General features: G+C 41.0%; 1 protein-coding gene across 1 annotated transcript in view; it reads left to right on the top strand.

Moving 5' to 3' along the window:
• Positions 1-24555, top strand: part of LOC126354347 (uncharacterized) — a 203994-nt gene that overhangs the window by 142703 nt on the left and 36736 nt on the right. The window contains exon 6 of the mRNA XM_050003922.1: positions 7208-7335. Within this exon, the coding sequence (XP_049859879.1) occupies positions 7208-7335 (128 nt within the window). The remainder of the gene's footprint in view (positions 1-7207; positions 7336-24555) is intronic.

A 24555-nucleotide genomic window follows, 5' to 3' on the forward strand; every position in this document is an offset into this window, starting at 1 on the left:
CCGTGATTGTAAAGCTTTTCTCAGAATACACTGCAGCTATACTCCGTGAACCACCTTACTGTGTGTGGCGGAGGGTGTTTTGTGCGCCACCGTCATTCGCCTTTTTCCCGTCCGGAAAGGTTCGCAGGAAGAACGATTGCTCGTAACCCTCTGGGTGACCTCGAACCTCCCCACTTTTTTCTTTACGGTCTTTTCTCGAGATAATCGTAAAAGGAAGCAACATATTGCTTACTCTTCTAGAAACGTACGATTTTGGAACTTTAACAGTAAGCCTCATCGTGATGTCTAAGTGTGTGTTGCATCGCCGCTAGACGATTTCAAGCTTACTAAATGAACCTCTAATGAAACGTGTTGCTCTTTTGGATCTTCTCTCTATTTCTATGCCAATCCTATCTCGCACGAATCCTAGAATGACGAGAAATATGCAAATCCTGGTCGAACAAGGATTCTGTAAGCCACCTCCTTTGAGGATAGACTATGTTTCCTTAGGATTCTTCCAATGGCATCTACCCGACCTGCGATTACTTTTATGTTTTCGCCCCAACTTAAATCACTCGGCACGTATAGTCTTACATATTTTATGAATGTGACTGCTCCCAGTAATTGTCCTGCAATCGCGTTATTGTACAGTAGCGGGTCTTCCCCCACCCCACACCTCTAGCTTGCTACAGAGTGGCTCCAGGAATACTCTTCTGCGTTTAAACATTTCCACTGGCCACCAAGATCCCCAGAAATGAGCATTATTGAGCATATCTGGGATGCCTTGCAACGTGCTGTTCGGAAGGTAATCTCTACCTCCTCGTACTCTTACGGATTTATGTGCATTACATTAGATTTGTTGATGTCGAGGGCAATGGCCAATCCATACACCAAGCGTCGATCCTCTGAAGGCCTTCTTGCGATTCGCTAAAATTTTTTAGCGTTGCGACTTCCCAGTGTACAATACCATTAATACGTATTGTGAAAAAATAATAGACCTAAACCTTTCCCTTGGGGTACCCCTGGAGTTACTTTTACGTGCCAAGGTTTCTCACCATTGAGAATGATATGCTGTCTTCTGTTTGCTAGAAACTATTCAGTTTTATGACGCCGATATTCTTAAAGCTCGTACTTTCCTCATTACACGGCCGTAGATAACTGTGTCGAATACCTTCCGGAAGTCAAGGAACACGACATCAACCTGGTCACCAGCATGCACTGCTTTCTACATTTCGTGGATGAACAGAGAAATGAGTTTCACACTATCGTCGGTTCTGGAACCCGTGTTGATCCCTACAGAGGTGGTTTTGGATCGCCAGGTTCCAAAATTCTACACCAGAACGTCAGGAATACAGAGCAATGTTTATGCGTCTTTCGACGACCCTTCTTGAAAACGCGGATGGATGTGCTTTTTTTCATTTTTCAGGCGCCTTGGAACACCGCTTCTAGCTTTGATAATGGCCTCAATTTTGCAGGAAAGAAAGCCCACAAGTCACTTCAGTAGTGTCCTATTTAGCTGAAGACACCTATTAATGAGATTATACGCTACGGAAAATACAGATTATGGGGACTTTACTGCTACGTTTCATCCTGTACTCTTATAGCCGCGGGCATTCTGTATGAGATTAAGACTGGGAGATTTAGCGCGACAGTCGAAATGAGATTGGGTGCTTGAGAGTTTGTCAAACCAGGAACAAAAAGCGTGCAGACTGCGAACACTCCTGTTGTCGTCTCGAAAAACCAGAATGTTTACACCATACTGAGTATGAAGATGCAGACGAAAAAGCGACACCTGGTTACTAAGAACGTTGGAATAAATAGTTGGGCAGGAACTGTTCAATTCGAGTGACAATATTATTTCGAGGCCATTGTTATGATAATCCCTCTCGCCTCCCATCTACATGATACAGGGTGAAGTCATCGAACGAAAGAATCAGTACTGGGACAAAGAGCCATTATTGTAGTATACAGAGGTCACCAATAAAATTAGCCTACACCCTCTAAACTCCACCCCCCCCCCCTTTCCCACGACACTTCACAAAGTCATGAACCACAGGGCCGGTACTGTCACAAAGGGCTATTTTTCTCGTATGCCGAACGGCACTGGACACCTTCGTCTCTCCCCCTCCTCTCCTCATTTTTTTCTGTCCCAGACGTGTGAGTTTCGTCACTCATCTTAGATATGTACTCGGTATTGAAACGAGCTTGTTTGTTTTGAGTGGTATTACATATTAACAATAATAAGAAATTAATATCAGATTTATTAACAACAATAATTTTTCTCAATAACTCCCCTCCTCACTCAGGTAAGTCAATTTGGTAACCGAAATACTATAAGAAAATGATACGATATCTTCTGACTCACCCCCCCCCCCCTCAACTGCTTTTCGCTATAATGTCCCCAAATACGCACACCTCCGCTCTAAGAAAGAATTTTAACCAGTACTAAGTCAAATTATCATAAAAATATACACTGATAAACAAGAATCACAATGTCATGTGTTAACAGAACAGTATAATCAATACAACAAATACTCTCGTTCGATGTTCGTTCGGGATCATTAGTGCCGAAAACATGATAGTGAGAGGGAGAGAGAGACTTGACATGATCTGAAAGGCTGCGACTGTGTGCGTGGCCTTGCATGCCGTCAGAGCCAGCTATGGCCAGAGCCGTGCCGGGCCACGAGGGAGTTCCTCCACCCAAAAACCACTGCCTGGCCATGCCGCGCCGCCATCAGTGTACCACGGTGTCTCAGAGCCATACACTATGTGATCAAATGTATCCGGACACCCCCAAAAGCATTTTTAACATTAGGTGCATTGTGTTGCCACCTACTGCCGCGTACTCCATATCAGCGACCTCAGTAGTCATTAGACATTGTGAGAGAGCAGAATGAGGCGCTCCGCGGATCTCACGGACTTCGAATGTGGACAGGTGATTGGGTGTCACTTGAGTCATTCCTCTGTACGCTAGATTTCCACACTCCTAAACATCCCTTGGCCTAATTTTTGTGACGTGATAGTGAAGTGGAAACGTGGAGAGACACGTGCAGCACAAAAGTGTACAGGTCGAACTCGTCTGTTGACAGGCAGAGACCGCCGATAGTTGAAGACTTGCGCCATAGGGTGGTGGGGTTTCGGGTTCCGCTAAATAGGTCAGGTGTCCACTACTCACAGGAGGCCGCTACACGGGTAGCACGGGCTGTGTGGCGTGGACTGGGCGGTTTTTTATGTTAGTCTTGGGAAAGTTCAAAGAGGGCTCCAGTCTCAAAGTGTACAGGGCAAAGAAACGACGAGAATCGACCAAGCAACAGTTGGTATTGTAGTTGAAAATTGTCGTAGCTGTGTTGGAAAAGTACCAGAGCTCCAAGCGCTGACAGAAAGCACTGAAGCTGAAATCGTTATAGGAACAGAAAGCTGCCTAAAGCAGGAGGTAAATTCTGCCGAAATTTTTACAATGGCGCAAACCATGTTCAGAAAGGATAGATTAAATAAAGTAGGTGGTGGTGTGTTTGTGTCTGTTGTTAGTAGTTTATCTTATAGTGAAGTTGAAATAGATATTTCCTGCGAATTGCTATAGGTAGAGGTTATACTCAACAGCAGTACCAAAATAATAATTGGCTCCTTCTATCGACCCCCCGACTCAGATGATATAATACCTGAACGCTTCAAAGAAAACTTGAATGTCATTACCCCACTCATACACTTATAATTGGTGGAGACTTCAATCAACCCTCGATTTGTTGGCGAAAATACATGTTTAAAGCCGGTGGTAGACAGGAAACATCTTCCGAAACTGTACTAAATGCTTTCTCTGAGAATTACTTTGAACAATTAGTTCATGACCCCACACGAATTGTAAATGGTTGCGAAAACACACTTGACCTCTTAGCCAGAAATAATCCTGATCTAATAGAGAGCATCATGATGAACACAGGGATTAGTGAACACAAGATCATTGTAGCGAGGCTCAAAACCATATCAACTAAAACCACTAAAAATAAACGCAAAATATATCTATTTAAAACAGCAGATAAGAATTCGCTTGATGCCTTCCTAAGAGAGTCTCCATTCCTTCCAAGCTAATTATGTAAGTGTAGACTAGATACGGATCAAATTCCAAGATTCAGTATCGACAGCAATATATAGACTCATACCGCATAAGTTAAAAAGAGACCGGACTGATCCACCATGTTACAAAGAAACCGTCAGAACACTGTTGCAGAAGCAACGAAAAAATCATGCCAAATTCAGAAGAATGCAAAATCTCCAAGACAGGCTAAGTTTCACGGAAGCTTGAAATTTAGTGCGGACGTCAATGCGAGATGCTTTTAGTAGCTTCCACAATGAAATATTGTCTCAAAATATGGTAGAAAAAACAAAGAGATTCTGGTCGTATGTAAAGTACACCAGTGGCAAAAAAAGTCAATACCGTCACTGCGCGATAGCGATGGAAATGCTGCCGATGATGGTTCCACTAAAGCGGAGTTACTAAATACAGTTTTCCGTAATTCCTTCACGAAAGAAGACGAAGGAAAACTGCTGTTAGCATGAGTGACATAAAAGTAGATATCTTAGGTGTTGCGAAACAACTCAAATCACTTAAGAAAGGCAAGTCTTCCGCTCCAGATGGTCTATCAATCAGGTTCCTTTCAGAGTATGCAGATTCAATACTCAAAGTAGTTACGTCTTGAAAACACAATTTTCTATCAAATATCTATAATTAGTGACAAAGGAGTGATAGTGCGTAACAACAACAATGGCAAAAAAGATGAAATCGGGAAGAAAAAACTTCGGAACACAAAAGCATGCTTATGTTTCGTAAATAGAGCTATAGTGCGACCTCCAGCATGTGACCAGGTGAGAGGAAGCGCAGATGCTAACTATAAACGGCAATAACTATCCCACTGATGATGCCTTAAAGTGAAAAAAGACGAAATGCTTCTGGGAGAAATAAAATACAGTGCAACAAGAGAAGGCGCTTTTTATTCACAAAAAAGTATTTTGATATTTAATTTGAGGATCCATTGTGCCTTGCACCAAACGGAAGGGGGTGGGGAGTTACTTTAATCATTCCCAAGTGAAATACGCTGTTCCGTTTCATACGACAGTAAAATACTGGGCTAGTGACTGAGAGAAACATCAGTGTGTGTGTGTGTGTGTGTGTGTGTGTGTGTGTGTATGTGTGTGTGTGTGTGTGTGTGTGCGTGTGTGTGTCAGGCTTCTGTGAAGTCAGCAAAGTGTCAGACAAGTGAAGACTTGACAAAGCATAGTCTTTGTGTGTGTGTGTGTGTGTGTGTGTGTGTGTGTGTGTGTGTGTTGGGTGGGTGGATGTGTGAGTGAGTGTGTCTGTTCCGCTGATGAAACTGTCAGATTTCTGTTATGAAGTATCTTCTACCACAAAAAATTGGTAAGAAGCATCATCCACCACAAAGCACTAGCAAGAAGCACCCTTTGTAGTGTAACATCTCTATGAAACCCGCTCTGTCGTGCAACATTGGTAGAAAGCACTCTCTGCCATTCAGCTTCGATACGACGCACCCTTTACAATGGACAATTTTTAAGATGCAACCTCCACCACGTTATATTGGTACGAAGGATTCTGTACAACATAATATCTCTACAAAGCACTCTCTGTACGTGACATTGTTAAGAAGCAGTGTCTGCCACGCACCATCGATAGGCTGCACCCGCTGCCATTTGAAATTGATATGTGCACACCCTGCCATACAGCTTTGGTATTGATGATGGTGATATTTGGTTTGTGGGGCGCTCAACTGAGTCGTCGTCAGCTCCCATACAAAGTTACAATTTTTACACAGTCCAATTTTTTTCAAAGTCCAGTCTAGCCAAGGCACGGATTATGATTATTATTATTATTATTATTATTATTATTATTATTATTAAATGATGAGGACAACACAAACACCCAGTCCCCGGGCGGAGAAAATCCCCAACCCGGCTGTGAATCGAACCCGAGATTCCGTTATCCAGAGGCAGCAACGTTAGGCACTAGACCACGAGCTACGGACAGCTTTGGTAAGAAAAACTCTCTGGAACATAATACCTCTACGAAACCCGTGCTGGACGCATCAGTTTGAAGCACCTTCAGCCATGCACATTCGGTGTGGAACACCCCTCTACCACACGACAAGGTACGAAAGAGTCCGCCATGCAAAATGATCTGAAGTTACTTCTGCGACGCAACATCGGCACGTAGCCATCTTTGCCATACAAAACTAATATGAAGCACAGTATGCCATGCGTTCTGTGTGATGGCGACGAGTCCATGTCATTGATGTTGTTATGCGCTCAAGGGGAACCGAAAGGTCAAAGGTCACAGCCCCTGTTCCTGCACATAGGCAACCTAAAAGTCGAGAGGTCAAAGTAAAGTTTGCCTCATAGTCGCCTTCCTGTTAACATTATGTCTGTCTCTAAGGTGATGGTCACATGGAGCCTTCGAAATACTTCACGGTGTTGCATATTGTCATCTTAAATCCATTTATTCTATATTCTTATGACAGTCGTGAGACCCCGACCAACACAAACGGCATTATCACGAAACGATAAGCTGCTATCTTTGTTAGGCCTCGATCCCGCCGTTGTCGCATTCTGACACTCGCTGGTAGACGTTTCCCTTATACAACGCATAACACGATCTAAATAACAAACATACAAATGCGACTTCCGAAAGAGACAGCAGCTGAGTACTCTTTGTATTGTAGAAATCCAGCAAATTTTATGTTAGACGCATGGTGCCTTCATGGTATTGCATTTTTGATGGCCGGCACTACATTTCTGGCTCTTTATAAAATTTCGCACCTATATGCTTGTATACTGGACACGAGCGTTAGCATCCTAGAATAATTTCTTGTTTGAGGATATAATAATGGAGTAAAATGGAAATTGTCTTTTACTAAAGCTGCATTGTCTATAATTACGGAGCTCCACTTTGACTTCTAATGTCTCCAAGAGGGATAAGCTGCCATTATATATTCCGCTTTTCTCGATTTAAGCCTTTAAGCCAGATGTGTTGTAAGATTTTCTCTGGCACGTGTCTTCATTTTATTGCCATCACAAAGTATATATTAAAAGCATCTGGAAACTCATTTACCATTGCTTTTGTGGTAAACTCCAGTTTCCATTCCTCCAGTAATATATTAGATGGCGGTGAGTGCAGATTATGATTAATTCGTTTAGGATTGTAACTTAACATTATTCTTCCTAGGCACTGTCAAGCAAAACAGTCGGTGACGTTCACTGAGATGGTGAAGCAGAAGCCAGAGGTCGTTCAGGAGCTGTTTTGTGTAGAGAATTTAACACTCGCCGAATCGTGCAGCTCACATGTAGAATGTGGTAAGTTATGAAATTGCAAGCATTTGTAGGATTTTCTGTTATATATAATACTGTTTAATCTGCCGTAGGCATCACCAACCAAAATAATAAAACAGCCAACTGTTCAAGCTATCAGAACAGTACACGACAGTAGAAATGAATAAGCTGTTTGTTTTCCGCTCATTTGTTTTTTTTTATGGGTTGTTTGTTGAAGGTGATGGGCGACAATACTCCTCCCCGAGCAGCCAGCTAATGCAGACATTATCCTACTCAACCTCTTCGCCGTGGACTGTAGAACACTATGTGTTTCCTTCACCTTTTCGCGTCGTACATCTTAACGTCTCAAGTTTCACATATTTCAGAACTAAGAGTTCGTTTTGCTCCACAATTTATAAATTATTTTTCGAGTCGCATTATATGTACACATAAGTACTTGTAAATGTGATCAGTCATTCTGTGATACATGCTATACACATATTGGAAGTAATATGAGCTGCATTGTTTTAAGTCAGTTTTACCGATTTTGGCTGACCGTTTGACTGTGATGGAACATGCACGCCGTTTACTCTTAGCGCCGACACCAACTATCAGTCACATGGCACGCATTGGAATTTAACTGATGCAGGGCCTGGCTTGCGATGGTTCAGAACGAAACGATCCAGAATAGCAACTAAATCATGTTTCTTCTTTTTACTCAATGGGCTTCAGACAAACACCTAGATAATTCATTGTCGATAAGACGTTAAACTCTAATTTTCCTTCTATCCTACTTTAGAAAAGCAGCTTATATCGGTAAAATGCTCCAGAGCCCGACAGAGTCCTTGTTAAGTCATACATAGACTTTGCAAGAGCGTTAGCTGCACTCTTGTTCACAATTAACAACAGTCCCTAAAGCAGGAAATGTTCAGAATGGGATTCAAAAATTACACGGGTGGCATCCACACGCAAAAAAAGAAGTTGAACTGATCTTCAGAAATGTCGTCCTACACCATTAAGATCTATTTCTAGGAGAGTTCTAGAACATATTATGGGTTGAAAAATTTTACCCTCACCTGGAACAAAAGGAATATCTCCATTCAAATCAAGAGGGATTCCAAAATACCGGTCATTCGAAATCTAACTCAAACCTTTCGTTCACGATTTACTCAGTGCCATGGCTAGAGGTAAACAGTTTGATTCAGTGTTTCTAACCTTTTAAAACATTCTAATTCAGTACAACATGGGTGACTTCTAACGAAAATATGCTCTATGAAATATTTAAGGAGATTTTTCTACTGAAACAAAAATGTCTTCATTGGCAAGGCACAACTTTTGATCCTGGATGTAGGCTCATCTACCCGCACTGAAATAATCGCTGGTGTACGCGAAAGAAGCATAATTGTACCATTACTGTTAATTTTGTAAGATGATGATTTAGTGTATCGTACTAGTTTCAGTTTCAGACATTTATCACATACTGGAGTTGTCTCTGAGGAAATACAATCGCATAAATATTGTGGCAGTGCCCAGCAAGATAACAACAAAATATCAGTTTGGTGTCAAGACTGATTCTTACTACAGATAAAGGCAAAGCTGTACTCTTCTCGAAACGTAAAAGTTCGAACCAAATCTGTATTAATTCTGTATGTAAAACACTGCGACTGTAATGATAAAAATTTCCATAAATATTTGCCGTAGGTCTCATTTTGTGATGATTCAATTTTTATTGTACCACAATCGATTTCAAGTTCCCTAACGATTTCCCATGAGATGGCACACGCATTTAATGATTGTTTGTAGCATGTTATGGGTCATGTAGCTGTGACAAGATAGGGAAAATGAAGGAAGTAAGTACTGAGTGTGGCGAGGTGCCTGGAATTATTTTCGTCATAATGTTTATCCTACTTCACACGTTTCTGTGATCTGGAATTTTATGGCTGCAGGATTAAAGAGTAACAACTTGAGATCGGCTTGTCAAACAAATACTTTGCTGTAATTATGTGTAGACATATGAAGAATAACGAATGTATGGACCGCATTATTTACCACTAGACCAAGCGCCGTTCTTGTAAGATTCCTGATGTGAGCGCATTCTGTTAGGAAACAACATAACCTATTTAGAAAATAAAAATTACCGCTTTCGACGTAGCCACCGTTGCTATGAAATACTGTAAAAGACTAGATGCCGTTTCGCCCATGTATGATTTTCAGTTTTCCATCAAAAATCCACAAGCCACAATCCAAATTGTAGTTTTGCAACAGTAGACACGCTCCACTTACCAGTCTCTGGTCTAAGGATGATAAACGAAACATACGGCAACTCTGGTTCATAATATCGACTGCCTGCACAGACAAATCAAAACGCCTTCTTTCCAAGACCTGTGAGCCGTATGATATTAATGGACCTAATATTGTGTGCTGTAACTTTGCGAATGTTATAATAACAAGTGCGACAAGGACGCAACGAATTATTGAAAGTGGAACAAGGATGTATAAACGATGAGGCTTTAGAGGTACGAAAAAATAAGTTTGTGATGGAAGGTACCCTCAAAACTACTCAAAAAATGACGAAAGGCGAATAAAGGAAAATGAAGAGATCCAACAGCAGACAGACAGAAGTCAGTTATTGAAAGGGTAGCCAAAAAGGGGCCAAAGAGGTGACGGAAACGTAAGTACGGAAAACAAGATAGGGAAACTTGGGAAAAAATGTTGCATCCAAAACGAGGTCAATTTTACTTAAAGAAATGTCGTCATAGAAGATTATATTAGATGAGATTAATAGGTATTCCACAGATCATCAATATTACCGTTCGTAGTGATGTGGCACGTGTCAGTTAACAAAAAAGGTTTCCTTACATTTTTTCGTTGTAAGATTACTAATCTATTCCAAAAAATTCATCTCTTGAGTAGGAGTTGGCATCCAGAAATTCTTTTCATTTGTTTTTAAATGTTGATGACTACCTGTGAGACTTTTGATGCAATTTGGTAAGAGACCAAGAACTTTTCTGGCAACATTATTCACCCCTTTCTGTGCCGTAATTAGATTTAACCGAAAAAAGGGAAGAACAGCCTTCTCCTAGAGTTGTAGCTGAGCGCATTCTTTTGCTCTTGAGCTGGGATGTGTGTGTGTGTGTGTGTGTGTGTGTGTGTGTGTGTGTATGTGTGTGAGTGTTGCCAAGCTAGATATTGGATCGGCTCGAACCATTAATCTGATTACACGCTTTTGTGCAATGAATATTTTTCTCCTTAGTTAAGAATTACCCCAAAATAGGATGCTACGAAAGAAGCGCCCCCCCAACCCCCTATGAACCATGGAAGTTGCCATAGATGGGGAGGCTTGCGTGCCTCAGCGATACAGATAGCCGTACCGTAAGTGCAACCACAACGGAGGAGCATCTGTTGAGAGGCCAGACAAATGTGTGGTTACTGAAGAGCGTCAGTAGCCTATTCAGTAGTTGCAGGCCAACAGTCTGGACGATTGGCTGAAGTGGTCTTTAACATAAACCATAACGTCCTTGCGGTGCTGGTACTGCGAACGGCTGAAAGCAAGGGGAAACTACAGCCGTAATTTATCCAGAGCGCATGCAGCCTTCCTGTAGGATTAAATGATAATGGCGTCCTCTTGGATAAAATATTCTGGAGGTAAAATAGTCTCCCATTCGGACCTCCGAGCGAGTACTACTCAGGAGGACGTCGTTATCAGGAGAAACAAAACTGGCGTTCTACGGATGGGAGCGTGGAATGTCAGCTTCCTTAGTTGGGCAGGTAGGTTAGGAAAATTAAAAAAAGAGAAATGGATACGTTCACGTTAGATATAGTGGGAGTTAGCGAAGTTCGGTGGCAGGAGGAACGAGACTTCTGGTCACGTAAATACAGAGTAATAAATACAGAATCAAATAGGGGTAATGCAGGAGTGGGTTTAATAATGAAAAGGAAAATAAGAAAGCCGACAAGCTACTACGAAAAGCATAGTGAACGCATTACTGTAGCCAGCACAGACACGAAGCCAACGCCTATCACAGTATATTGCCAACTAACTCCGCAGATGATGAAGAGATTGAAGAAATGTATGATGAGCTAAAAGAAATTATTCAGATAGTTTAGGGAGACGAAAAAAATTTAGTAGTGATGGTGGATTGGAATGCGATTGTAACAAAAGGAAGAGAAGGAAAAGCAGCAGGTGAATACGGACTGGCGGTAAGGAATGAAAGGGGAAGTCGCTTGGTAGAATTTTGTACAGAGCATAACTTAGTCGTTGTATACATGGAAGAACCCTGGAGATACTAAAAGGTATCAGATAGATTATATAATGGTAAGGCAGAGATTTAGGAACCGAGTTTTAAATTGTAAGACATTTCCAGGGGCAGATGAGGACTCTGACCACAATCTATTGGTTATGACCTCTATATTAAAACTGAAGAAACTGCAAAAAGGTGGGAACTTAAGGAGATGGGACCTGGATAAACTGAAAGAACCAGAGGTTATACAGAGTTTCAGGGAGAGCATAAGGGAACAATTGAAGGGAATGGGGGAAAGAAATGCAGTAGAAGAAGAATGGGTAGCTTTGAGGGATGAAGTAGTGACGGCAGCAGAGGATAAATTAGGTAAAAAGACGTGGGCTGCTGGAAATCCTTGGGTAACAGAAGAAATATTGAATTTAACTGATGAAAGGAGAAAGTATAAAAATGCAGTAAATGAAGCAGGAATAGAAACGTCTCAAAAATGAGGAAGTGCAAAATGGCTAAGCAGGCATGGCTAGAGGACAAATGTAAGGATGTAGAGGCTTATCTCACGAGGGGTAAGATAGATACTGCCTACAGGAAAATTAAAGAGACCTTTGGAGATAAGAGAACCACTTGTATGAACATCAAGAGCTCAGATGGAAACGCAGTTCTAACCAAAGAAGGGAAAGCAGAAAGGTGGAAGGAGTATATAGAGGGTCTATACAAGGACGATGTACTTGAGGACAATATTATGGAAATGGAAGAGGATGTAGATGAAGACGAAATGGGAGATACGATACTGCGTGAAGAGTTTGACAGAGCATTGAAAGACCTGAGTCGAAACAAGGCCCCCGGAGTAGACAACATTCCATTAGAACTACTGGCGGCCTTGGGAGAGCTAGTCATGACAAAACTCTACCACCTGGTGAGCAAGATGTATGAGACAGGCGAAATACCCTCATACTTCTAAAAAAAATATAATAATTCCAATCCCAAAGAAAGCAGGTGTTGACAGATGTGAAAATTACCGAACAATCAGTTTAATAAGCCACAGCTGCAAAATACTAACACGAATTCTTTACAGACGAAATGAAAAACTAGTAGAAGCCGACCTTGGTGATGATCAGTTTGAATTCCGTAGAAATACTGGAACACGTGAGGCAATACTGACCTTAACGACTTATCTTTCAAGAAAGATTAAGGAAAGGCAAACCTACGTTTGTGGCATTTGTAGACTTAGAGAAATCTTTTGAGAATGTTGACTGGAACACTCTCTTTCAAATTCTAAAGGTGGCAGGGGTAAAATACAGGGAGCGAAAGGCTATTTACAATTTTTACAGAAACCGGATGGCAGTTACAAGAGTCGAGGGGCATGAAAGGGAACGACAGTGTTTAAGAAGGGAGTGAGACAGGGTTTAGCCAATCCTCGATGTTATTCATCATTTAGCAAGCAGTAAAGGAAACAAAACAAAACAAAAATTGGAGTAAGGATTAAAGTCCATGGAGAAGAAATGAAAACATTGAGATTTACTGTCGACACTGTAGTTCTGCCAGGTACTGCAAAGGACCTGGAAGAGCAACTGAACGGAATGGACAGTGTTCTGAAAAATGGATACAGGATGAATATCAACAGAAGCAAAACGAGGATAATGGAATTTAGTCGAATTAAGTCAGGTGATGCTGAAGGTATTAGATTAGGAAATGAGGCCCTTAAAGAGTATTTGAGTTTTGCTATTTGTGGAGTAACATAACTTATTATTGTCGAAGTAGAGAGGATATAAAATGTAGACAGGCCATGGCAAGGAAAGCGTTTCTGTAGAAGAGAAGTTTGTTAACATCGAGTATAGACTTAAGTGTCAGGATATCTGCTCTGAAAGTTTTTGTATGGAGTGTTGCCATGTGTCGAAGTGAAATATGGACAACTAACAGTTTAGGCAAGAAGAGGATATCGAATATTAGGTGGGTAGATCAAGTAACTAATGAGGGATACTGAATAGAATTGGGGGGAAGAGAAATTTGTGGAACAACTCGACTAGAATAAGGCATCGGTTGGTAGGACACGTTCTAAGGCACCAATGGATCACCATTTTGGTATTGGAGGGGAGCATGGAGGGTGAAAATTGCAGATTCAAAAGGATGTGTGTTGCAGTAGTTATTCGGAGGTGAAGAGGTTTGCACAGGGTAGAGTAGCATTGAGATCACCATCAAACCATTCTCTGGACTGAAGACCACAAGAAGAACAACGAAAGCAGCGATTTTAAACAGGAGTAGTAAGTTAATTTACTTATATGTTTATCGCCAGAATTTGCAATAACTCTAATAGCGGCAGTAGCTGAGCTCCATCGTTTCAGCAGATGATCAATATGTTTCTTCCAATTCAATCTCTCAACAACGCAAACACCCAAAAATTTTGAATAATCTGCCTTAGTCAGAGACCTGTGTACAAATTCTACATTTTATTAATGTTCTATATTTTATTAATTCTCTGGCGGAAATTATTTACAATATCCTCAGCTAATTCTTGCTTGCTGGAAGTGATTACTACACTTGTATCATCAGAAAAAAGCATCAGCTTTGCTTATTCCTGAATAAATTGGATGTTTCCGTAAGAGCATGCAAAAATTTAAGAGGACACAGAGGATGCTCTACTGAACAATTTGGGGCAGGGAACCTGGGGTCGGAGGAGCCAACTGAAGGGTTTAATAGGAATAAAATCACTTTACTGTGTACCTCTTTATTTACGTTAGTTACAGTTAGTTACAAAGACCATCATTGACACAATGAACGTACCATTTGTACTGTATCCTACAAAATGTGGTAAAATTAACGGCCATCAACATCAGTCCAAGCGTGTCATCGGCGAACAAGATTCTGATGCACCCTGACAAATAGCCCCGGTGTGGTCCTCATGCTACCAGGTGCATCGTTCCTTCTTTCCAATGAATCAGACTCCCGCACTCGTCAATCGCGATAAATAAACAATCGCGACGGATGAAGCCTGTTACGAAGCCGTTCCCTGCACAGTCCTTCAGCAGCGAGGACATTACAACATACTTCCACATACACAAAGTGCATGCCAGAGAGTTCTGCGAAACTGTACCAGTACTGCTCCATCCCATTGTACTGTACGTCTCTGAATAGCACCGAGTAATGAATGGGTCTGTCGTTGTTTGACAGAACGTTCTGTTATGAGAAATGTAAATACGATACAACAGAACCACCTTATGGAGAATTAAAGTGTACAACACTTTTTCTAAGTCTCATTTTGTTCGTTTTAGTTCGTTGCATCTGCTCGGGGCGGACGTCGCAAGACGCCCGTTTCAGTTCGTCGTTGATCCATTAACTCAGTTTTTTTATTACAGAGGGCAGCTAACCCTCTGACCGAACACACTGAGCTGCCGTGTCGGCGACACCTGAATAATGACTTCGTAATACTCAGGCTCGTCCTCCTTGTTTCCTTGCAGAAAAATAGGATATATATGTAAATAAACAGCACACTACGTGTAAACTTGTACTCGTGATAGCTGTAAATAACCGGAAAAACAGTAACGCTAGACAAAGCGGTAGACAGGTTTACTTCCGTATCTCCTTAAGCTGGCTTCTCCGACCCCAAGTTCCCTACTTCAAATTCTTTAGAGCGGCAAGTTATTAAAGTATAATAAGAACAATAAGGGACCCAAGATTTAACCTTGTGGGACCCCATTCTCGACACCTCCCAGTTTGAGGAAACTGGTGATTTTTGCGCATGATGTGAATCATTTATTTCAACTTTCTGTACTCTTCCAACGAAATACAAATGATGTCATTTGTGCACTCTCCCATTCGTGCTATCTTCCTCTACAGTTTTTGACCTGGACACAGAAATCAGTCCCTGATGTCTTAACAGATGTCCTATCATCCTGTACCTTCTCCTCATCAGTGTTTTCCACATATTCCTTTCCTCTCCAATTCTACACAGAACCTCCTCATTCCTTGCCTTATCAGTCCCCCTAAGTTTCAATATTCATCTGTAGCACCACATCTCAAATGCTTCGATTCTCTTCTGCTTTGGTTTTCCAACAGTCCATGTTTCACTACCATATAATGCTGTACTCCAAACGTACGGCCCAGAAATTTCTTCTTCAAATTAAGGCCTATGTTTGATACTAGTAGACTTCTCTTGGCCAGAAATGCCTTTCATGCCAGTGCTAGTCAGCTTTTGATGTCCCCCTTGCTCTGTCCATCATTGGTTATTTTACTGCCTAGGCAGCAGAATTCCTTAACATCTTCTACTTTGTGACCATCAGTCCTGATGTTAAATTTCTTTCTGCTCTCATTTCTGATACTTCTAATCACTTTCGTCATTCTTCCATTTACTCTCAATCCATATTCTGTACTTGTTAGACTGTTCATTCCATTCAGCACATCATGTATTTCTTCTTCATTTTCACTGAGGATAGCAATGTCATCAGCGAACCCTATAATTGATATCCTTTCACCTTGAATTTTTATTCCACTCCTACTATTCAACCTGTATATCAAAGAAGTAATGATGGAAATAAAGGGAAGGTTCAGACCTTTCCTTTATTTCCATCATTGCTCCTTCGATGTACAGATTGAACAGTTGAGGCGAATGAATACATCGCTGTCTTACATCCTTTTTAATCGGAGCGCTTAGTTCTTGCTCGTCCACTCTTATTATTTCCTCTTGGCTCTTGTACATATCGTACAATACCCATCTATCCTTATAGCTTACCCCTGTTTTTTTTTTTTTTTTAATTTGAAGCATCTTGTACCACTTTACATTGCCGAACGCTCTTGCTATGTCGACAGATCCTTGGTTTTTCTTTAGTCTTGCTTCCATTGTCAACCGCAATGTCAGAATTGCCTCTCTCGTGCCTTTACCTTTCCTAGAGCCAAACTGAACGTTATCTGACACATATTCAATTTTCTTTTCCATTCTTCTGTACATTATTGTTGTCAGCAACTTGGATGCATGAGTTGTTAAGCTGATTGTGCGATAATTCTCGGACGTGTCATCTCTTGCAGTCTTAGGAACTGTTTCGATGATATTTTTTCGATAGTCAGATGAATGTCACCAGACCCATACCTCCAAAACACCAACTTGATTAGTCGTTTTGTTACCACTTCCCCCAATGATTTTAGAAACTCTAATGGAATGTTATCTATCTATTCTGCCTTATTTGACCGTAATTCCTCCAAAGCTCTTTTAAATTCTGATTCTAATACAGGATGCCCTATCTCTTCTAAATCGACTGCTGTTTCTTCTTCTATCACGTCAGACAAATCTTCCCCTTCGTAGAGGTCTTCAGTCTACTCTTTCCATTTATCCGCTCTCTCCTCTGCATTTAACAGTGGAATTCGCGTTGCACTGTTAATGTTATCACTCCTGGTTTTAACTTCACCGCAGGTTGCATACACTTTATCCCGTATAGGTTGAGTCAGTCCTTCCCTCAATCATATCTGTTTCGATTTCTTCACATTATTCAAGCAGCCTTTTCGTCTTTGGTTCCCTGCACTTTCTAATTATTTCGTCCTTCAGCGACCTGTATTTCTGTATTCCTGAGTTTCCCTGAACTTTTTTGTACTTCCTTCTTTCATCAATCAACTGAAGTATTTCTTTTGTTACCCATGATTTCTACGCAATTACCTTCTTTGTACCTGTCGTTTTGTTTCCAACTTCCGTGATTGCCCTTTGTTAGAGATGTCCATTCCTCTTAAACTGTACTGCTTACTGAGCTATTCCTTTTTGCTGTATCTATAGTCACACAGAACTTCAAGTGTACCTCGTTATTCCTTAGTTCTTCCGTATCCCACTTCTTTGCGTATTGGTTCTTCCAACTAATCTCTTAAACTTAATTTTATCCATATCTTGCAGCTTCAAACGTGACTGTACTCAATACACTCGAGGTGTGAATTGAAAACCGCCTTCAGTCACAATTTTTCGTGTTTTATTCAGTATACGATGCATTTCGGACCCTGTGGGTCCATCTTCAGGTCTAAGAGAACAAATAAATCATGTATTAGGACGAATTACACCTGGAGATGGACCCACAGGAAACTGCATCGCGTACTGAATATAACACGAAAAATTGTGACTGAAGGCGTTTTTTAATTCATACCTCAAGTTTATAATCTCTTAAAATTTAGCCTGCTCTTCATCACTTATAAGTTTCGATCTGAGTCTATATCTGCTCCTGGGTATGCCTTATAAATCAGAATCTGATTCCGAAATCTCTGTCTGACCATGACGTAATCTAACTGCAATCTTCCCGTATCACCGGGCCTATTCCAAGTATACCTCCTCCGCTTTTGATTCTTGAACAGAGTATTCCCTATTACGAACTGAAAATCGTTACAGAAATCAATTAGTCTTTTTCCTCTCTCATTCCTTGTCCCAAACCAAAATTCTCCTCTAATCTTTTCTTCTACTCCTTCCCCTACAAGTGCATTCCAGTCCCCCATGACTATTAGATTTCCATCTCCCTTTACGTACTGTTTTAGCCTTTCAGTATCCTCATATACTTTCTCTAACTCTTCGTCTTCAGCTTGTGACATTGGCGTGTATACCTGAACTATTTTTGTCGATGTTGGTTTGCTGTCGATTCTGAAATGGACAATCCTATCACTGAAATGTTCACAGTAACACACTCCCTGCCCTACCTTCCCACTCATAACGAATCCTACTCCCGTTATACTATTTTTGCTGCTGTTGATATTACCCTATACTCACCTGACCAGAAATCCTCGTCTTTTTTACATTTCACTTCACTGACCCCTACTGTAACTAGACTGAGACTTTACATTTCCGTTTTCAGATTTTCTTGCTTTCCTACCACGTTCAAGCTTCTGACATTCCACGCTCCCACTCGCAGAACGTTATTCTTTCTATGGTTATTCATTCTTTTTCTCATGGTCACCACCCCCTTGGCAGTCCCCTCCCAGAGATCCGAATGGTGGACTATTCCGAAATCTTTTGCCAATGGAGGGATCATCATGACACTTTTTCAATTATAGGCCACATGTCCTGTGGGTACACGCTATGCGTCTTTAATGCAGTGGTTTCCATTGCCTTCTGCATCCTCATGCCGTTGATCATTGCTGATTCTTTCGTCTTTAGAGGCAGGTTCCCACCCCAAGGACAAGAGAGTGCCCTCAACCGCTGTCCGCTCCTCCGCCCTCTTTGACAAAGCCGTTTTCAGAATGAGGGTGACTTCTTATGCTGATTATTAATCAAAATTTAAGCGCCGGAGGATTCTAACCTGTGACCGAAGACGTTTTGACTATCACCAGTGACGCTAATCCTAGTCAGCTTCAGCTTACCAGGAAGAAGTGTGTGATTTACAGAGTCAAAAGCCTTTGAGAGATCGCAGAAAATCTCAATTGGTGATATTCGGTTATTCAGAGCATTCAGTATTTGATCATGGAAACATATGTTGAATTTTCTGTTGAACAGAATTTTGAAATCCAAATTGGCTTTTTTTTGCACTTTATTTTTACAGATATGTGAAGCTACTCTTGAATACATTTCTTTTTCAAAAATTTCGGTCAAAGTTGATGGAAATGAGTTTGGACTGTAGTTGTTGGCATCAGACCTATCCCCCTTTTTATGTAATGGTTTAACAACAGCATATCTCAACCTAACAGAAAATTGGTCTGTTTCAGTGACCTATTAGATATGTGACTGAGAATCCTACTTATCTGTTGGAACAAATTTTAGTACTTTGTTAGAGATGCGATCACTTCCATGCGAGCTTCTACTTTGGAATGAATTTATTATTTTCCTAACTTCAGAAGAAGACATGAGTAGAATTTTAGTTTTATCTAATTGCATATGTATTGCCTCTTCCATATATAGCTTTGCCATCTCTAATGAACATCTGGATCCTATTTTCTCCACATTTAAAAAATAATTATTAAAAATATTTTCAACCTCTTTGTGTTAATAAATTTTTCATTCAGTTTGGTGGTAATACAGTCTTCCTGTGCTCTTGGTTTCCCTGTTTCCCTTTCAACAATATTTCAAAGTGTTTTAATTTTATCATCAGAGTTGATAATTTCAAACATGAGACACATACATTCATGGACCAAAACATTATGACCACTGTTCACAGTGGTGTGGGATGCCGCCTGTTAGTGTTACGGGCACGTGACGCGGTAACAGAACTATGTAAGCGGAGAGACATGGACGGGGGATCGCTCTAGCGAAGAAATGGGCTGCAAATGGAGAAATCCAGTGAGATAAGCGACTCTGACCGAAGACAGATTATTATTACGCAGGTCCTGTGAACGAGTATCTCGAAAACGCTGAAGATAGTCGAATGTTCACATGCTACTGGCGTGAGCTCCGAAAATCTTGTGCGTGCATCAACATTGTGTTCTTTCGGCAGAGATGCCACAGATCACTGTCTATCCTACTTTACAGAGCAGACAAGCCTCAGAACTCTAGATTCTTTGAAGAGTCGTGCACGTCCAACCAGTTAGCGGTAGTTTCACTGTGCTTCTACCTCTAATTTTCTCAGCATCTCCAGATGTAACTGAACGATATTTCATTACCTATTCGATCATCTGCTGCTTTCAGTAATTCCTCTCTCAAAACTGCCTGTGCGTCTTCTACTGTTTTCCTTTCCCCTGTTTGAATCAGTCGTTACCTAACGCTTCCTTTGGAACTCTGAAAATCTGAAAATCTCTGGTTCCTTCAACTTATCCAAGACACGTCTCCTTATTACAATTTCTTCAGTTTTTATCTACAGTTCAGCGCCAACAAATTATGGTCAGAGTCCACATCTGCTGCTGGAAATATCTGAGAATATAATACCTGATTCTGAAGCCGCTGTCTCACCGTTATTTAATCAGGTTGAAACTTTCCAGTGATCAGCGATTAATATATTATGCTCTGTGCAAAATTTCCACAATGCCGCTTCGTTTTTCATTTCTTTCTCCCGGTCCTTATTCTCCGACCTTCGTTTCTTTTCTTCCTTTTCCTATCATCGAATTCCAGACCTCCTCTACAATTGAATGTTCGTCTCTCTTAAGTATCTCAATAATTTTTCTAATATTATAATACGTTCTTCCTTCTCTCCGTTACCTAAGGAGCTAGTTGGCATATAAACATGTACTACCGTCGTGGGCGTAGTTTTCGCGTGTATCTTGGCTACGAAAATGCGCTCCAGGTAATGTCCATAGCCTCTTACCCGTATTCCTATTTTTCTTATTCATTATTACACCTACTGCTACATCCCCCATATTTGAGGTTTTCTTCATAGCCCTGTTTGTCTTCATAACCCTTCGCTCTCCTCATCAGAAGTCTCTTTTCCTCTGCTACCCCGCTTCGCTAATTCCACTATATCTAACTTCAAACTATCCATTTCCATTTTATACACTTTGTAACGTACCTACTTGATTAAAGGATCTAACATGCCATATTCCAACCTGTAAAATTCCAGTTTTCTTTTCCTGATGACGACAACCTCCTGAGTATTCCCCTCCGCAAGATCCGGATAGGGCACTATTTTACCTCCGGAATAGTATAGCCAAGAACCATAAAGTAGAGCTGCTTATCCTCGGGAAAATCTTTCAGCTGTTGGCAGTAGTAGCACACCAAGGACGTGTTGGCTGATGTCACAAGACCACATCAGCCAATCATCCAGACTGTTGCCCCTGAAACTGCTGAAAAGGCTGCTGGCCCTCTTCAGGAAACGAATGTTTGTTATGAATCTTTTCTACGACGATGCTTGCAGAGTTCCATTATGGCTCTATGTTTAAGAAATTAGAGCCAAAAAATGTTAACATGCGTTACACAGACACGAATAGCGTAATATACCTGTATCATGTAACTACCTCAGCTACTTATGATATCATTCAAAGTTTCGTGCATAGATGATTTGACCCCCGGCCTACGGTGATTATATTATTTGTAACATCCCATACGTCAATAAAACGTAAGCTCTCTCGAAACTGGGCACAAGGTGTAATGCGTAGAGGGAAAGGTGTAAGATGCTCATCATTAATTGATCTTAATATTTTTGTGATTTGTATCTAATATACATTTTCTAACTTCCCTACCAGACAGAATATTCCATCTCATTCTTGCATTGTGTAAATTACATCACATGATAGCTTTCAGAGCAGGACTTGACTCTGAACAGACGAGTAAAGTATATGTATTGCATTACGCAGTTACTGTCACCTGTAGAGGAAAACGATATCACGCCTTGATGTAGAAAGCCCTCTGATTAGTATATTTATAAGAAATAACATAGAAAAGGTCATAGTTGGTATGGCTTAAGTTGTAGTTGAAAATCTGTTCAGTCACAAAAATATTGAGTTGTGACTCACTGCTTCGTTTCAATGGCTGGTAAAATACTGTACTCTGGTTGGAGGAGAGGGAAGGAAGAGAGAAGGGGAGCGTTGACGTCATAAAAACAAGTATGACTTAGGAAGGGGGCGTGATCTCCGCCTACAGTCCGAGCCTTTACCTGCGTAAGTTCAAGGAAGGGCCGATGCGCATATTCGGTCCAGCGTCGCCATAGCCTCCCTGCTATTGTTATAGCTTCTAGCAGATCTCTTCTTACCTTCAGCATTTCACCGATTATTTTATCCCTTTCGTTTTCACTTGATACAACATCTTCTCTACCCCTGTGATCATTACACCTACATCCACATCTATACTCTTCAAGCCAACTTGTAGTGAATGGCGACGGACATTTGTTCAGTATTGTGACTCACGGACGGTGCACGAGTAGTCGAGGTGTAGAACGTGCGATATCCTTCTTATCCTTGACACCAAGTGCTTCTTTGTTGTTGATCATGGTAACTTATCTTCTTCTTGCTATCTTTGGTTTCAACATTTCAATTAAAAAATTTACATAATAGCTTACGAGCATGAAATGGAATTGTTGCCCTTGTATGTCATCACCGTTGTTCACCTTGTCACTAATAGACACATACCTTTCCTTTCCTAGAGTTACACAGGATCTTTGTAAAAGAAACTGTAATTCAGAATAGCTTTCATTGATTGTGTGTTTTGTATTTGGTCTTTGTAAATTATCGTTCATAGTATCAAGGATGAATTGGATGCAGATGATGTGTATCACGTGGAAAATGTGTCCTTAATCGCTAACTGCGGTCGAACTGTTCCTTCAGTTTGAACAATACCTCGCCGCTTCTCGCTTTCTTCCTCATAAAACGAAAGCAAGATAACTGAAGGAATAATCTTGCGATGTCTCCTTTGTAGGCCCAGCTTGCTCGTCATTGCACGTCATTTTTTACTGAGAGACATTAATCTGTTCACAGCCAGCGAAAGGAACGAATTCAACAATTTCAAAATGTGCAGTGGACAGTTTTGTTGTCAGAGCCTGTATACCAACAACTCTTTCGAATACGACGAACGCGTGCAAAAAGATGGCGTCAGTACTTTTTCCAGAGTTGTTTTTCCTGCATTGGTGTTCCAACAAAAGGTTGCTTTGCAGCGTGATCCTATCGCCAACATGAGAACTGAACTGTTCTGGGATTACGATGAGTTGTGCAGTGAGCAGTTTTTTGCTGCTTTTGACACAATGACCCGTTAGAGTATATATACTGCGCAACTTAGTCCTTCGATGTCCTCCTCGGGCTCGACGTCGCTTCAAACAGCAAAGTTTTGACACAAGAGGGAAAGAAAGGCCAGACCTCAGAAGTACACGTGAGCTGTAAGATGGGTTAACGATGTCACAATGGAACCAAATTTCATCACAATACTGCCCATGGACGCATCAAGTGATGGAAAGGTCTCCACACCCCACCCTACTCACATCTCAAGCCTCCATTTTATGCCTACTGTGTGAAATTCTTTAAAGCTTTAGTGCAACAAGAATCGGTGGGTACGGAACAGAAACTGAGTTGACATTCTAAAGAAATATTTGAAATAATTTTATCGTATTAAATTGTCCTGTAATAACTTTGGATGAATTTACTGCTATCAATGACAATGTGTACAACACCGATTATGAGAGACGGGACATTGTTTAGATCATAAATGATCATAAGATAACGTCGATTAGACGACGACGTAGAGTTTAACAAAAAAGTTCATTTCCTTGCTGCAGCATAACTGCTGTATATCATGAAAAGGATATGAAACTATTTACATCCGCATTTGAGTGGAGAAATTAATGAGATGGTGGACGATATTGAACAGGTCGACGAAAATTTTATGCTGGGAAAGGTGATGCAGGAAATAACAACAGATTTTCCCCCAAAAATAATGCACTGTATGTACAGATTCATTGTACATTATGTACCAATATGAGTAAATTTCAACAAAACCCAAATTAAAATTTTAATCGATCGAAGATTCAGTACTTTTTCGCATAGATCGTTTAACACGGAATTCCTTTAAAACAAGAAAGACATTTCGGTTCCTTTAGCTCCAAGCATCCCTTAGCATCAAGGGATCACAAATTTAGCGTTGGAGGGCAGCGTGGAGGGTAAAAATCGTAGAGGGAGACCGAGAGATGAATACACTAAGCAGATTCAGAAAGATGTAGGTTGCAGTAAGTACTGGGAGATGAAGAGGCTTGCACAGGATAGAGTAGCATGGAGGGCTGCATCAAACCAGTCTCAGGACTGAAGACCACAACAACAACAACATGAAAGAGTGCACTGTAATGGTTATGCAAGTAATCATCGTCATCCAACTGTTCGTCTACTGTGCAGAGTACGTAATGGTTTAAAATGTGTTTACGTTCTTCCGCATTCAGAGTTTTCTTAAGCACAATAAGAGAACCACGATTTCACTACGATAACGATCCTCATACTGTAACACCAACTCTTTCGTTCTTCCCTGCTGGGATTACACATGATAGCAAGTAACACTCTCCAAGCATTCGCCAATCTCAAACACTTCCATTGGATTGCTGCAGGAATTGCATGAGTCATCACTCCAAATCACTCGTTTCCAGTCATGCGTGCCGAGAGGCGTCACTCTTTAGCTTTGACTGTGCTTATGAGGAGATGAGGAGTCCCTGTCTGCCAGTATAAGAGATCTGCTTGGTCCTAG

This window comes from Schistocerca gregaria, chromosome 3 (assembly GCF_023897955.1).
Source record: "Schistocerca gregaria isolate iqSchGreg1 chromosome 3, iqSchGreg1.2, whole genome shotgun sequence".
Lineage (NCBI taxonomy): Eukaryota > Metazoa > Arthropoda > Insecta > Orthoptera > Acrididae > Schistocerca > Schistocerca gregaria.